The 16,386-nt window shown below is 39.6% G+C and overlaps 1 protein-coding gene across 2 annotated transcripts; it reads right to left on the bottom strand.

Annotated features, from left to right (window-relative positions):
• Window positions 1–732: 732 nt before the first annotated feature.
• apoob (apolipoprotein O, b) lies at window positions 733–16,316 on the bottom strand. 2 transcript variants are annotated; one of them, XM_049566037.1, is made up of 9 exons: window positions 16,263–16,316; window positions 15,749–15,859; window positions 14,295–14,417; window positions 11,106–11,138; window positions 9,160–9,214; window positions 8,561–8,656; window positions 7,198–7,289; window positions 2,968–3,057; window positions 733–2,867 (listed from the first exon to the last, which is right to left on the bottom strand). In XM_049566037.1, the coding sequence occupies exons 1-9, from the start codon at window positions 16,278–16,280 to the stop codon at window positions 2,829–2,831; spliced, it is 657 nt and encodes a 218-aa protein (XP_049421994.1). In that variant the 5' UTR covers window positions 16,281–16,316; the 3' UTR covers window positions 733–2,828. The 2 variants fall into 2 exon arrangements, with proteins under 2 accessions (XP_049421994.1, XP_049421995.1); XM_049566038.1 differs by having other exon boundaries at window positions 733–2,864.
• Window positions 16,317–16,386: the final 70 nt, after the last annotated feature.

The raw sequence follows: 16,386 nt of genomic DNA, 5'->3' as shown, positions 1-16,386 counted from the left end.
GCTGCATTATCATGGACCACCTCGCACGCCACCAAGAGGCGCAGTCCACTCTGCCAAACCTGTCGTGCACGAGCAGTCAGACTACTGAAACAGGGAAGAGAAGGAGAACATGTGCGAGAAACACGTCAGCCCATAACTTGTTACAAAAATTTTAATATTAAAAAATATACAGTACATTAAATAAATGTATTTTATTTTGCAATAGAAATATTTGGACTAAGGCCCAAAACTGCTGCCGTGGGTCGGGCTCCCAGCAGATCTCTACCGTGAATCTACTGCTAGCTCACCTAGCACAACTGAACTAGCTATCGTTAGAGCTCAGCTGAGGAGGATGCCGTTAATGTTTCCATCTCACATTGTCACAAACACGAGCCTCTCATCTATGAATAGACACACTCTTCCTTCTGCGCAGTGATACGGTTGGCAGATGTAGTTCAGTAGAGAGACAATAGTTCCTACATGAAACTGCTCATAACAAGGTCTGTGGATTATCTTGAGTAACCAGGTCGTGCTTTCTGGAAAGAGACATTGTTGTTGAGTTTTTCAAATGTATTTTTTTGGCGCTTTGGGCACCATGAGCCGAGTGCCATCTAGTCCCATTATAGTGGAGAGAAGGCAGACATCTCCACGGCTGATACGTCCAACACTCTGCAACTCACAGCAAAGCAATTTAGACTGATAAATATTCATTCTTAAAGTGTGTTTGGTTATAGACGAATGAAGAGAAGGTCGTCTCAGTAAGATGCCAGATTTAATTACATTGCGTTCAGATAAAATCGTATACAGAATATACAGTGCAGTATTATTAGACATGGACAACAAACACATTCGGTTCACTATTAAGTAAATCCAGCCTGAGTACACACAGTATTTGGCCCTTTACTGTAGCATCGTAGTATTATTAGCATCAAACTGCAATGTGAATATATCTGGAAAATAAATATGTCAACATATTTGAAACAAATAATGAGTGAGTGAGAGTGAGTTTGTATGAACACCTTGAATGATCTTCCTGGAGATACTATACTGTTGAAAGCTGCATTTGATCACAGTGGCACCAAAGATAAGATGAAACACTAATATCTAATCATAAGATAGCAACATTAGATCTTTTTGAGCCGCTCTATACTGACTTGATCCTAAACAAGATAAAAGATATGGGATCTTCACAGCTGTCCTGACATTATAAAATGTGGATAACAAAATGACACTTTATAATTCTGAGAAAACACACAAAGGAATACATCTTGATTTTGGGAAACATGCAAAAAAAAAAAAAGGCATTCTTCCCAAGAGTTAGATGAGAAGAGCGATGTACTCTCAAGTCTTTGAAGTAAATATGAAACAGCAGCTGGTAACAAAATCCACCAACCAGCACCTCTGAAGCTCACCAATTAACACATTTTCAACCAGGAGACTTATCGTCACCATGAGGTTGCCCGCCAACCAGCTGAAACTACAGCAAGTTACTGGTCCCAGCCCCAAATTAGTCCGACACATAACCCAACCCCACACAACCCTTATTTTGAACAGATTAAACAAACGGGATATAACGTGCTAATCAGTGAACTTTTGACATGCATGCAAATGGATTTTATTACCTTTGGACAGAGCCAGGCTAGCTGTTTCCCCATTTCCAGTCTTTATGCTAAGCTAAGCTAACTAGCTGCTGGCTTAAGATTTATATCTACTATACAGACATGAGAGTGGTATTGATCTTCTCCTCTAATCCCTCAACAAGAACTTAACTGATGGTGTGTTACTATTTAGTATGACAAAAAAAGATTCAGTATGTCCCAATACATAGTGCGTCAAATGCAGTATACCAAAATACCAAGATGTCCTACTGCATCACCGTATTGCATCACACAGTTTGAGATATTCTACTTGCAAACAGATGAAGAGACAAATAAAAATAAACTAAAAACATAATTATCCTCAGTAGTAAAGGTAGGAAATCTTTCTATTATCTTCAAAACCAGTGGTTATGCTCCCTGTGGTGCTGCAACTTACAATTATTTTCATTATCAGTAATTTGCTGATTTCTTTTTGTTATTCATTGATGAACCATTTGGTCCACAAAACGAATATGAAAAATGTTGATGCTGACTTCTTCCAATTGCTTTCAACAGTCCAGAGCCCAAAGATATTCAATTTGATGTAAAGAAAGAGGCAAGAGGCAGGAAGTGTCAAACATTTGGCATTTTTTTCTCAAAAAAAAAAAAAGACTCAATGATTAATTGATCATCAACATAGTTGCAGATATATTTTCTGTCAATCAAATAAATGATGATTCTACTAATCACTGAGTTGTAACAATTTCCCATCTCTGTGCCAGTCTGTGAAGCTGTGTTGTGCAGCTTTCAAAAATAAAAGAATGAGGAAGTGTTGGTGGCAGATATCATTGTGTGCCTCCCATGACAGAGCAAACACTGCAGAAACTAGGCTCTGTGATGTGTTTTGTTGAGCAAAGCAAAAATTAGAGGAGCTGATGTCATGGTGGGAGGAACTAGGAATGATTAGAGCGGAGGAGGACTGTTTCAAGAAGCAGAATTCACAGAGTTATCTGGAAAACCAGAATATGGACGGATGTGACCTGCTTCCTGGAAGAGATGGTGTGTTTCAGAATGACTCTAAAGGAGGCCGAAAAGGTTTCAGAAACACACTTACACCCCTAAGTTTCTGGGATATATAACTTAAATAATTAAGTCCTGATTTGTGGCTGTGGGAGTTGGGTTGTGTGTGAATGATGCATCTAGTCGTACACGTGTGAGTGTGTGTTACTGAAAGGTTAAAGTCTCCCAAGTGTGTGTCTTCTTCCAGCTGTCTCAGCTGGTCGTGTCATCACTATCTGTTCGCTCTTTCTTCTCCAAGGAAAAAAAGAAAAGACAAAAAAGTCAGAATAGCCAGTATGACTAACTGTTAACATCAATATACACAATACTGATAAAAAACACTAAGACTTACCTTCTTTTTGCCAAATGGAGGCTCTTTCCAAAGAGTCTCCAGGGTGGTGCGGCCCTGCTGAGCCCAGGTGTACGCTGAATCACGACTCACCTGGTGAAAGCATGAAAAATAAGCATTAGTGAAGCGCACACATCGATGCCCAATTAGTCAGACAATCACAAGCGATTAAGACTGATAGTCAGATCATAATTTAGTGTCTAACAAGTGTTTAACCAACATTAATTTAATGACATTTACAAAAGAGGAAGTGTGCAGGAGGGAACAATATTAATATTGTCTTTGTTGAGATTTACTCTAAAACTTTGGAAGTACTTACTGGTCAGTGCTACATGCAGCTTTTCAACTTCGGGGAATCATTAAATGTTCGCATAATACTAACAAGTCAAAGGTTCATTAAGCAGACTATAAGCCACGACTTAAGTCTTCTTTGCTTTTAACATTGTGCGCCACACTGTGTTAGCTTTAGAGTATAGGCGCTGGATCACTTTACACCAAAACTAGAATTACCACCTTGCGGTTGTATGCCTGCACAAACCAGTCAAATTGCAGTTACAGTTTAATCTATGTCTGTCTAAACTCATACGTAGCCATGACTGTTAACAGTGCTTCAAATGTGGATGACACAGAAAAGTGTTTTATGTAGAACATTACAATGTCACAGTGAAGGTGAATTTTGACCTTTAGGATATAATGTCATCATTTTATCCTGTTAGACATTTGTGTAAAGTTTTGTCAATTAGCATAGGAATTCTTGAGTTATGCCCAAAAACATGTTTTGTGAGGTCACATCGACCTTGACCATTGATCTTCGACCACCAAATTCCAATCAGTTTATTCTTTAGTCCAAGTGAATATTTGTGCCAAATTTGCAGAAATTCCCTCAAGGTCTGTTTGAGATATCATGTTCACGAGAATGAGACAGACATAAGGTTACAGTGACCTTGACCTTCGATCACCAAATTCCCATCAGTTCATTGTTGAGTCCAAGTGAACGTTTGAACCAAATTTGAAGAAATTCCCAAAAGAATTCTTGAGATATCAGATTCACGAGAAAGGGACAAAGGAGGTCACCAATTAAGTGACCTTGACCTTTGAACAAAAGACCACCAAAAACTTATCAGTTCATTGTTGAGTCCAAGTGGACATTTGTGCCAAGTCTGAAGACATTTCCTATAGCTGCTCTTGAGATTTCGCATTCATGCAAATGAGACGAATGTACAACCTGAAAACATAATGCAGACTACTGGGTTATGGGCTTGCAGCTCTTCCCATATTTATTTATTTATTTTTTTTTTTAGATATTTCAGCATCAAAATCATGTTTATTGCCAAGTAGGTTTTCACTTACAAGTAATCTGCCTTGGTGTTTAGTGTATACAATTAACATTTGTTGTTGTTATTACAGTATTATTATTATTATTATTATTGATATGAGTATTGAGTGAACAAGGGGTAGGACCAGATAAGTGTACACTTCTTCCTACTCCTTTTGTAAATGAGATGTGAACATATTGTTTTCTTCTCTTTCTAATTGCTTTAATCAATTGCTTATTTTTATTTTTTACATGTTCAAATAAATAAAATCAAAATCAAATCAAACATATTAAAAAGGAAATAAAAATAAATGCTAAGTACTGCAAAAGTCAAACACATGCAGAATTAAAATAATACAATGAAATATGCAAAAACTATTAAAAAAATATGATTAAAAAATATACAATATGGCTGTTTTAGAATGAGACTGTTTCAGAATTTAAACTCTAAATTAACTGTTTTTTATACACATCCCACAAATTTGAGAGAAATCTTTTGACTTGCAAACAAGGGCTCAACGTTTCCTTTTATCTTGTCAGCTCATATGTTTTCATATCTGCACCCTGCCCTGCTCGTCCGTTTCATCTCTGCATGTGGTGTGAACACATTAGGGTATGTCTCTTGATGTATCAGTGTGTCTGAGGGTGTGTTCCTGCCTGTTGGCTCGCTGGCTGAAAATACAGTAAATAAAATGACCCAGACATCAGTGGGAATGAGAAACTCAATTCACAGCCAGGACTTCCTGCAGGAAAGCACAACCCTTTCCTAACAGGAAACGAGTCACATACAACATTGACTAATGCATGAGACCTGCCTGGAAAGTTTTCATCTACGTGCTGTCCATCTGAGCCGCAGTGATACAGTTTACAGGGCAAGGCTGGGATTTTCCATTAAGTAAAATGGGCTCACTGGTGCCCAAAAAACACCAACCAGTAATCATTTGCACCTAAAAAGAAAATAAAGCAATTTATGTCACTGTTCCTGCTTCCACAGCTGTTTCCTGAGCATATTTTAGGAGTCAGGTTAATTAAAAAGGTGAGGACAGATGCAGAGGTTAAATCTTTTCTCTCCGTCATATTGAAGTTTTTGCTGACTTGTCAGAGAAGAGCTGTGATGTCCTGTTGCGTAAATACTATCTCAATTGGACAAATATAACAACATTAAGAGATCAAATTAAAGATCAGGGTAATTACAGGTATCAGACATACATTTGATGATTTTAAGACCTTTATAAGATTGTTGAACCAGATTTAAGACTGATTTTTGGACAAACATCTTTTTCTTTAACATGCATTGCAGATAAGTATAAAAGGTCCAGAGCAGTGGTGTTGTTTTTACATTTACATTTTGACAAAAGGTTAGTGCAAGTAGAAAGTAAAAACGCAGATGGATAAATGAAATTAGATTGAATGTTTGTGGCACTTAAGACGCCACAAATTCAAATTTAAGTCAGTTGCACAAAATGTTGGCAAACATCAAACTACCAACATCAGGGAAGGCCTTCAAATCTGATATTACACTATAAAACTTTAAACTATATCCAGCTGCATTGGTGAGGTGCAAAGTCCAACAACGTTACTGGTGTGCACAACATCTGAAACCAACATCTGAAAGACTTCAAGGAACAGCAAACATTTGTTGTGTCAACTTATGGTGGTGCACAAACAACTAGCTATACCCCATTGACGCTTGAATCGCCCCATTCAAACTCTCTTTAGCTTGCCTTACTGTTTACCAACCGTAATGGATGATTCCTGCACAGTACCTTGAAAGGTCCAGTGTGTGGGATTTAGGGGGATGTACTGGCAGAATGGAATAGATTATAATAAGTATGTTTTCTTTAGTGTATAATCACCTGAAAATAAGAATCCTTGTGATTTTGTTACCTTAGAGTGAGACGTTTATATATCTACAAAGGGAGTGAGTCCTTGTCCATGGATATCGTCATGTTGCACTGCCATGTCTCAACAGTAGCCCAGAACAGACAAACCAAACACTGGCTCTTGATAGGGGCCTTCGCATTTTGGCATCAGCCACCACAGTTGGCAGCCCCTCCATGATGAGCAGTGTTGAAAAAACATTTTTTGTTCAATGTGAAACTGCTTCATTCAGTTTTTTGGGTCTGTTTGTTTTAACACACAAGACCTTTATGGCTACACTATTTTAACTAAACTGCTGGTGTGCAAATTATTATTCCACTGGTGATTTTTAACTGCTACCAAACAGCAACTAAATAAAAACACATCTGGATTTCTTATCTTTATCTTATCTAGAAAATAACATTTCTTGCAGGGCTGATTTAGGGAACAACTCTAAATTATTAAGTTGTGTACAACCATGCTGCTTGACACCGTTTGATGGGAGGCTTTACTCACATGTAACCATGATGTATATGAAGATCTATTTACAAAACAGGAAGTTAATGAATGCAGTTCTCTTGGTACCACAGGACTCAACGTGACAACCACACACATGTTCAGTGCATTCTGTTTCTGTTCTGTAATACTGCAGTTGGGACATTATACAAGTAAGTAAGTAAGTAAGTAAGTACAGTTTATTTATATAGCACCTTTCACAGATACTAGATCACAAAGTGCTTTCCAGTAGACAAAGCAAGTACAACAATATAACACAACATTAAAAACAAAGCACAAAACAAAGCATTAAAAACAAAGCAAGGCAAAAGCCAAGGTGTCTGCAAAGTGCAAAATGTAAATAAAACATTAGATAAAAGAAAAATAGTAAGAGATTGATGGGGTAAAAGGAGTTAGGTAACCAAAGGCCTGGCTAAAGAGCAGTGTTTTCAGTTGTTTTTTAAAAGTGTCACGTGACGCTGCGGATCACAACGAAAAGGGGAGGGCATTCCAAAGTTTGGGAGCAACAACACAACACACAACACAATAACAACCATACACACCTTAAGTAAAGACGCAGCCTGCTGAGGGTAAAACATGGAGGCACTCAGAGCCATGAGTCCAACTGGAAATACCAGCTGCCTCACCCTGGAACCTGAAACAGAAAGATGTTTCCACAGGCATCGGAGTTAAAAGTTTCCTCACCCTTACTTCACTCACATTTTACCGGGGTTCCCACACATTTTTACCTATGAATTTGCAAAACCTTTCCATAACTTTTTGGTAATATTTCTTCCTATTTCCATGACTTTATTTGGGTAGTTTAAGATGAGTAGGCCTATAAAGCAACACAATCATACACTGTTGAGCACTAGCTGCCTATGCCAATAGATCAGACCTGCACATATGGGTACTTCACGAAACTTTAAGGCTTGCGGTTTTTGACAAAACTGCAAACTTAAAATGTAATAATCCACAGGGAAGTTCTGAAGCTCTAAGGAGCATCGTCATGGACTTTTATTTTCAGTGGACATCCGAGTTAATGCATTGTGGATGGATCTGAGCAGGAGTGCAAATTATGATGCAAAATGCTGCAATCTGGGGCAAAGTGTTTTACACGAACCTCAATAACCTCCACAGCTGTTGCTGCTGCAGCTTTTAGTGCCAAAGGTGTTGATAATAGGACTGCAACTAGATATTATTTTAATTATTGATTAATCTGCAGATTATAGTCTAGATTAGATGATTAATCGTTTGGTCTAAAAGTGTCAGAAAATAGTGAAAGATTAACAAGTAAATAGGCAATTTTTTTTCCTGTTGATTGACTATTTGTTTCATGGACTAATCGCACCTGTCTCTTTCACCTCACACAATACATTTGCTTCACCTCTCCCAATTCACCTCCCTTCCAGCTCTCCTGTATCGAACCACAGTTTGAGGTCATCTAGCACCAATGTTCAACAATCATACAAGGAGAAATGTTATGCAAGCAGAGGCACACAGATGGATTTAAACACCCACTTTAGAATTTAAAGATTAGAATACAATGCTGCAACATGCCAGGGATTATTGACACACCCACAAACGATTTATAATGTTTTCATTACTGAAATGGACGTCATTCTGTGAACCATGGGAACATAAACTTGATTAACAGCAGGGCTGGCAGACTGATGTAAACTGAGAAAGTAGCACTCTTTTCAAAGTTCATAGATGTTTACACACACACACACACACACACACACACACACACCCCTAAACTGAAGTGACCCTGAGTCATTTTACGGCTTTGATTTTTTACAGGTTTGATTTTTCTGTCCCTTCCTGCTCTCTCATTATCAGTCCTTCTGCCGCCTCTGACCTGATTTGCCTCTGTGAGGGAGTGCAGGTCAGTGTGTGTGTGTGTGTGTGTGTGTGTGTGTTTACCTTTGGCCAAATAAAGTCCAAGGAAGCCAGAGAAGCCCACCACTGCTATACTGGGGTAGAGGTCAGGAGGAGGGTCACTGAGGAACTGGTACACATCTGAAAATTGAACAAGGGGGGGAAGCCAGTGAGTGAAGATGGCTAACAGGTTGTAAACTATATGAAAACAACAGTGGAGTCACCTGTTGATGTCTTTTAAGTGGTATTCCACCAATTTGACACATTAAAGTTTGTTAATAGGTCTAGCATAGCATTTTTTTATTCTTCAGGTTCTGGTGTGTGTGTGTGTGTTCAGAGAGAAACAGAGTGAGGAGATAAGATGAGGGTGGACTCAAGCAATGTTTCTGTAAGTTAACTTACAGAAACTAAATATTATGAAAATATTATTGTAACATTGCTTATCTGTATATCCTACATCATTACACAACTGTATTATTCTGCACAAATACATCAGCAAAAAATGTGCGTAGATTATGTTCTTACCTTATCCCAAATAAGAAAACATTTGTGAATGTCAGAATGTTCTTGGGTTTGGGTTTTAGGAGGAAATTTCTTCTTATAAACAGTTTGTGAATGAGGCCCAGTGTGTTTTCTCTTCTCACCTGTGACTGTTGTTATTGAGGTGCTGATTGTGGGCTCCACAGTCTTGTATACTTCCTGGGGTCCAAAGATCAAAAGGAGGGCAGAGAGAGAGAGAGAGAGAGAGAGAGTGTTACTTTTATGTGATTATAGCCTTTATTCAGACTACAGAGCTGCATGTACTTACTTATTCAAAATGAGCAATAAAAGAACATTTGTCTGTCTCTTACATCTTTACATAGCTCTTTTATTTTGCAAAAAAATCACTCTACTGTCTGCAAAATAGTTTGCTCAATGTGTTCACAGGGCTATGAGGTTTAGATTGTAGGTTCAATCTTAAACTGGACTGACACCTCAACCTAATGCCCAGCTCACATGTTCACAGTTCACACAAAACCCACTTTAGTCAAAGAAAACTTTATTGACATTTGCAGTATTTTATTTGGCAGTATGACTCTGTTCTGGGGCCTCTCTGGCCTACACAGAAAGCCTAAGGCAGGGAGAGCACACCTCTCTGCCCTTCCATGTGCAAACAAGGAAAGCCGGGGGCAGAGAGAGCAAACCTTCCTGCCATTACATGCGCCAACATGTAAAGCCTAAAGGCCAAAACACAACGGCGGCGTACGACGCGCGTCAAAACAGGCGACCCCATTATTTTCTATTTACAAACCCACACCAGCGACGGCTCAACGTGCGTCGAAGTGCCGCAGCACTTTACTATTGTCCTATTTTTCCAGCATCACCGCCCTTGAAAAAGCTGTATTTTGTACTTCCCAGCCTAGCGGACTGGAGTGTGCAATAGAAATCCGGTTGACGCCCCGCAGCGTGACACTTTTTGTGTGTGTTGGGGGTGGCACTTGACTCGCCGGTGTGTTTTGGCCTTTAGGGAAAGCAGCAGCAAAGACCCCCACGGATCAGAACAGAGCAGCATCAATGACAAACAGAAATGACTGATAAATCAGATACACATGTAGAGGCAGGTTGCAAAGCAGCTTGCAGAGGAAGCAACAACAGTAATAGAGCGCCCTGAATGACATTTGCCAATTGGTTGCATAGAAAGGAATCATGTGATCAATCAGCTGCTCCATCAGTTGATTTGGCTGTTTGAGACCAGCTGATGAATGAATGTGAGCTGAGCTTGACATCGTGTCCTGCCTGAACTAACACTGTGCTCGTTTTTTTCTATGCCTTTTGGCCTTTTGTCCACATACTGACTGCATCTGTAAGCACACAGAAGGGCCTCATAAAACTCCTTCCAGGGTGAAGATTTTAGTGTGTTGACATGTAGAAAGTTAAAGCTTGCGACATCAGAGTGTGCACCACCTCCATTGTAGGCTGTCACAAATAAGACGATATTTCAAGCAATCCAAAATGCTGGCTCAAACCTTACAAACAGGACTTTAAATATGCCAGAGTGAGCTACAGAGGTCACTGCTGCAGGAGGCCAAGACCTTCTTCTTCTCCTCCTTCTTCTTCTTCTTCTTCTCTGCTTTGGCCAACATGGTTTTAGTGTTAGGGTTATATCATCTCCTGTTGGTTTAGCATGCTCTTTACAGCACTTCAGTTGTGTTTTTGCACTTTCATTGGGACAGAGGTTTTCTTTAGAAGAAGCAGAAAAACTGTGATTTTTTTTGTATTTCTGCTTATGAGATAGTGAGAGAGAGAAACAGGAAAGGCAGAGGAGAGAGGGGATGACATGCAGCAAAGGGCCCTGGGCTGAGCTCTACCACAGATGCTGTGTAAAAATAAACAACATATTCTCAAATTGCAAGTGAAAGGAAAAAGCACACAGCTTTGTCACAGATGGTTTGGACACGTTTTTGTGGTGGCTGTCAAAGTGAGATGACAGACAGTTGCAGTTATCAAACAGTCAAATATGTCAATGTGAAGTGACCCTCTTTTTCCCAACAGCTCAAACAGCAACAACACAACAGTTAGACATGGCAGAAAGTAAAAAATATAACAGTACCTCAACTTTCTCCATTGCAGCCTGGCCTGTTTTCTGCAACACACACACAAACACACAGACACACACACACAGACAGTTAATTTATTTATACAGCATGTTACCTTTTGCCAACACAGAATAAATCAATGTGTATTTTTCCTTTTTTGGTGAAAGGGTCAAATGCCTGATTTAGTCTTTCCAAAACAGCTTTTTTTGTTTCCTCGGACAGAATTCAGCATTGAAAATAGTCCATGCTTTCCTGTAGGCCTGAATATAATGAGAACCAGAAGAGTGTTAAGTCCTGCTGGATCAGAGAAGCAGAAAAGACCGGACACTGAACCCAAACAGATGTACACTAGATATGTCCTTGCATCACACAGACTGTTACACCAAACTGCATGTTGACAGAGGACTATTTTAAAATTTGTTCACATTCTGTGACTACCGCACAACAGCAATAATGCAAAATAAAGGCAAAGAAAAACAATAAACACCGTCTACGAGTGTCTCATATGGAAGAAGAAAATGTCATTAAATGTAAAATTTTTTAATTAGGTGTGTATTCAACTTTAGACCTCAAGCCCTCAGCTCTAAGCACCAGCATAACAAAAACAAATCTAAAGACATCTAATTCCCACTGGTAATAATAATAATACATGTTTCACATCAACTTGTTGCACAACTTGTTGCTCTTGTGTGTCATTATTCTGGAAATAAAGGCGACAAACGTGCATCAGCTGCTTTGCTCTCAACTCATGTGATTATATTTTCTGCAGTGAAGTCAGGACAGCTGACCAAAAACACTGACATCTCACATCAGTCATGAAATCTTAAGAGCTGTTGAGCTGCTGAAGATCCAGGAAGAATATATGGAGGACAGTTTGGGATTCAGTTCAGAAATGTGACAATTCTTCCACAAAATCAAAAGGTTGATCTCAGCTGGACAATATTTGTACTAAGAGCCCTGAGGGGCCGACAGATTCAGGCAGTGGATGTGAATTGGACCCATACGAATTGTTTTTCTTTCACTTGCAACACAGGACTAAAATAACTTGTTATTGTTTTGATTAAGCTTTGGAATGATTATGTTTAGGTGTGGCTCAATTAATGGTACTCAAAGGATAACTTTGGGATTTTTCAACCTGGGCCCTATTTCCCCATGTCTGTGTGTGCGTATGATTCATAGGTACAACTCGTTCTAAAATTGGTTCAGTATTGAGGGAGGCGGATGCAACCAGGAGCCATGAAACGAGCTAAAACGGTAACAGGGGCAAATGCGTCCCGTATAAGTTTGCGCATTAAAAGTGCTTTTTTCGCTACTGACCAGTTCAGATTGCCAGTGCTATCTCTGTAAATAGCATACTAAGCGTTTCCCTGACCCTTCACCTCCTCCCAGCTGTGACATCATCTCACAAGAGCTTTGCTTGTTGCCGGAAGAAAACAGAGAAGCCATGCTGAGTGCCGCTCAGAGTGGCGCTGGTTGTCCCAGAGTACAGCTGAGAGTTTTACTGCATCGACTGAAAACAATGTTTGTGCTTATCCGAATTGCTAGAACAGGATGTCGCGCAACACCCCGTACAGCTTTCATAGGCTGCCTTTGTTGGACGGCGAGATGCTGAAGTTGTGGCTAGTTGTGCTACAAATGGATGCTAACACTCCTGTCCAGACACTGCGTCTTGCAGACCATCGGGTCTGCAGTGCTCACTTCTCCCAAGATGACTACTGCCAGCCGAAGAAGAGAAGACATCCAATCCCAAAACACCTCTTCCTCAAGAAAACGACTGTCCCACGAGTAGAGAGAGCTACAGACACAGTAGAGGTAATGTTATATAAACAATGTTCGAAACGCTTAGTGTGCTATTTACAGAGGTAGCACTGGTGATCTGAGCTGGTCAGTGGCGAAAAAAGCACTTTTAATGCGCAAACTTATACAGGACGCATTTGCCCCCGTTACCGTTTTAGCTCGTTTCGCGGCTCCGGTTGCATCCGCCTCCCTCAATACTGAACCAATTTTAGAACAAGTTGTACCTATGAATCATACGCACACATACAAATGGGGAAATAGAGCCCAGGTTGAAAAATACCGAAGTTGTCCTTTAAGGAGGTTATACTTGACTTGAGTTTGGGAGTGATAAATCCCACAATCAGGGTTTGGAATCTCTTAAAAGTATTTGTTAAGCTATTATTAAAATTTCATATTGACACTTTTAAGCTTGTGAGTATCAGACATGAGCACACCTTCCACTTTTGACACCCACACTTTAACGTCACGTTAATATTAAAAGGTCCAGTGTGTAGGATTTAGGGGGATATATTGGTCGAAATAGAGTGCACCAAGAATGAGTTCATGTTCTACGACATGAAATACATCAGTACATACCCCACTCAGAAATGTTAAAACTTTTGTGTTGTAAAATGGGTGGAAGCTGTTGGAAAAACTTTTTTTTTTTTTTTTTTTTTTATTATTACATGAAACTGCTTTATTCAGAGTTTTTACCAGTTTGAATCACCTGTTCTGTTTGTTTTGGAGAAGAGGAGACCTCTGAGGATAATGTTTTGTAGATAAAACCCCCTGAACATCTGGTTCTTGTATTATCAGAGAAAAAAAGGTTAGCACACATTAGCAGGTGCTGGGCTGGTGGCCTGTCTCTGACAAGCTATACAGAGTAGCAGAACTAACTTGTAATGTGAAACTGCTTTATTCAGTGTTTTTACCGGTTTTAATTGCCTGGTCCATTTGTTCTGGAGAGTAAGAGACCTCTGCAAATAATTTGGCTCCTGTTAAAAACCTCTGACCAGGAGAAGTTTCAGTTGGTTGCAATCAATCCCCCTAAATCTTACACACTGGACATTTATATAAAGAGGGAAAAAGAGGATTTGCATAGTAACAGGCTAACATCATCTGTTGACTAATTTAGCAAAGTTTGACTGTACTTTTTTTGGTCAAATTTCCATGTGTAACAATACAAACTTACTTAGTTAAGCTATTGCTTATATCTGTGACCTTAAAATTCCCCAAGGGCCTGATCACCTTTCTAATTGTTTCACGTTAAGTGAAACAGAAACAGAGGCTGAGCATCTCCACCCTTAATTCCACATGGCTGGAATTCTGAATAATAAGTTTCAGCACAGCCCAAACCCAAGTGTTAAGCTATTATTAAACCTCTTTGTTGACATTTTTGTGCCAGGGAGTGACAGATACAGATACACCTGGCATTGGTTCGTGTATGGTTCTGCCAATTTCCTCAACGATGATACGCTCTGCTCCAGCGGTCCGGCCTCTGGCTCCACATACCGAGACTCTGACTCAGGGCTGGTGTACAACGACGGCAGCTGAAACAAAGAAACAATAACAAGGTGAGAATCAGTGTTAAGCCATAATCACAACTGCGTTTGATCCACTGAAATTGCCCAACAGCGAAGATTGAAAAAAAAAAAAAGTGTTGTCACAGGTCTGACTTAGATATTAAATAAATACTAAGCAGGTATCGACTAATTTACCATAACCTAAACAGTTTGCAGTGTAGTGGTGACTTAAGATTTTACAAAACCGAGCCATAATACGCTGCAATAATAATGACGTCTTTTAGAGCAGAAGATGCATCAACAACACTGTTTCTATTGACTGTGTAAAGATCAAAGTTCAACAGACATGAACTCAGAGTTCTATTTGTTTGGTCTGTGGGGAAAATAATGTGTTCCTTTGCAGTGTATCTGTGTCAGTCTAACACAATCAAAACTAGAGCACCACTGATATTCTGAGTGGATCAGTTACAGGCTTTTCAAACAATAATACAAATGCTTAAGAAGACATTTCATAAGAATAAAAGAGATAAAATAGAAGAAGCACCGATAAAATGGTTTGAATTATCCATACCCTTTATACCCTGCATGATTATAGTGTGTGTGTGTGTGCCTTGGAGATCAGATGCTCCCCATACAGGTTAAGATCTAAAAGGTAGTGTAGCAAGTCAACTGGTGGAGTGAAAATTGCTTTTGGGCGAAGCTCTGGACCTGCAGGTATCTGAAAAAAGTGGTAACACTGACACTGGTAACCTTAAAATGCTATACTATTGCAATATTAGTAGTGATCTGTTGTATTACAATTCTTGTGATAAGTGTGAATTAAGTGTTCCTTTGTGTGTTGAGAAAATTCTCATCCTTCTTAAGCTAAATAAACTCTTTAAAAACCCTCCTGGATCAGCTGAACAAGTCATTGTCACAAAGCTGAAAACAGGGCTGTTTTTCTGACCCCATGAAAGGTTGACTTTTAAGAGATATGTGGTTCTGACAGGACAGCCACGCTACAAACACATGATGATCTTATAGAATATGATGCACTGCTGTAGATTAAACTACCCAAAGGTACATAAAGGTGTTAAAATAAGCACAACTCGAAACATCTATATTATTAATGCAGCAGTAATTTTACACCAAAAACATCAAATATAACAGGAAAACAAGGGGACTATACATATTTTTACTTTAAATGCATTTTGCTGCTAATATCAGGTTTTGAATGCAGAACTTTACTTGCAGTGGAGTATTTTCACAGTGTGGAATTAGTATTTTTACTGAAGTAAAAGGACCTGAACACTTCTCGCACCACTGCTAAGATCTGGCATGCTTAACCGTGTCTCCCTACTTTGTCAAAATGAACCCACCTCATCGATGCTCAGAGCAGGTTGAGAGCTCTTCTTCTTCCCCTCACTGGCAGCCAGCACCGAGCCGCTCAACAGGCCCGTAAGACCCGGAGCTGCGACACACAGCGACACCTGGCGACACACCGTCAGAACACACACACACACACACACACACACACACACACTGCTAGCGACGATAAAGCTAACTAGTAAAGCGCTTAATTAAGCTGTAATGTCAGTTTATACAATGAATATACTAATTCAGACACTACAAACCACCAGAGGAATATTACATATATTTTAACGTCACGTTAAATAAAAAGGTACAGGGAGCATCTGCTTTCTAACTGACCTGTTAGCGACATCAGCTAGCAGCATGCTAACATTAGCTGCTGACTAATTTAGCAACATCTTTTTCAAATAAAATGTCAGTGTGTAACACCACAAGCCTACACTTCACTACTTGACAGCCATAGGTTCATATGTACATAAAGTTTAAGGTAATAAAAAGGCGCCAATCGTTAAGAATAGTTACCAGTTTCACATATGACATCCTTGTCCAGGGGACTTTCGCTTTTCTACGGCAAGCCAGGGGTGTGACGCATTAAAGGGCGCATGCGCGAGGTTTTTTTTGGGGGGGGGGGGGGGGGGGCGTCAGG

This window comes from Epinephelus fuscoguttatus, linkage group LG21 (assembly GCF_011397635.1).
Source record: "Epinephelus fuscoguttatus linkage group LG21, E.fuscoguttatus.final_Chr_v1".
Classification (NCBI taxonomy): Eukaryota; Metazoa; Chordata; class Actinopteri; order Perciformes; family Serranidae; genus Epinephelus; species Epinephelus fuscoguttatus.
Note: the sequence above shows the minus strand (reverse complement) of the source record. Positions and strands in the feature narration are given on the sequence as shown.

Excerpts from the sequence above, each read along its gene's own strand:
- apoob (XM_049566037.1), bottom strand. Across the intron at positions 11,139-14,294 it reads CATACACGAACCAATGCCAG|AAAACAGGCCAGGCTGCAAT; the intron begins GTGTATCTGTAT and ends TGTGTGTTGCAG. Across the intron at positions 3,058-7,197 it reads AGGCTGCGTCTTTACTTAAG|GTGAGTCGTGATTCAGCGTA; the intron begins GTGTGTATGGTT and ends TGCTTTCACCAG.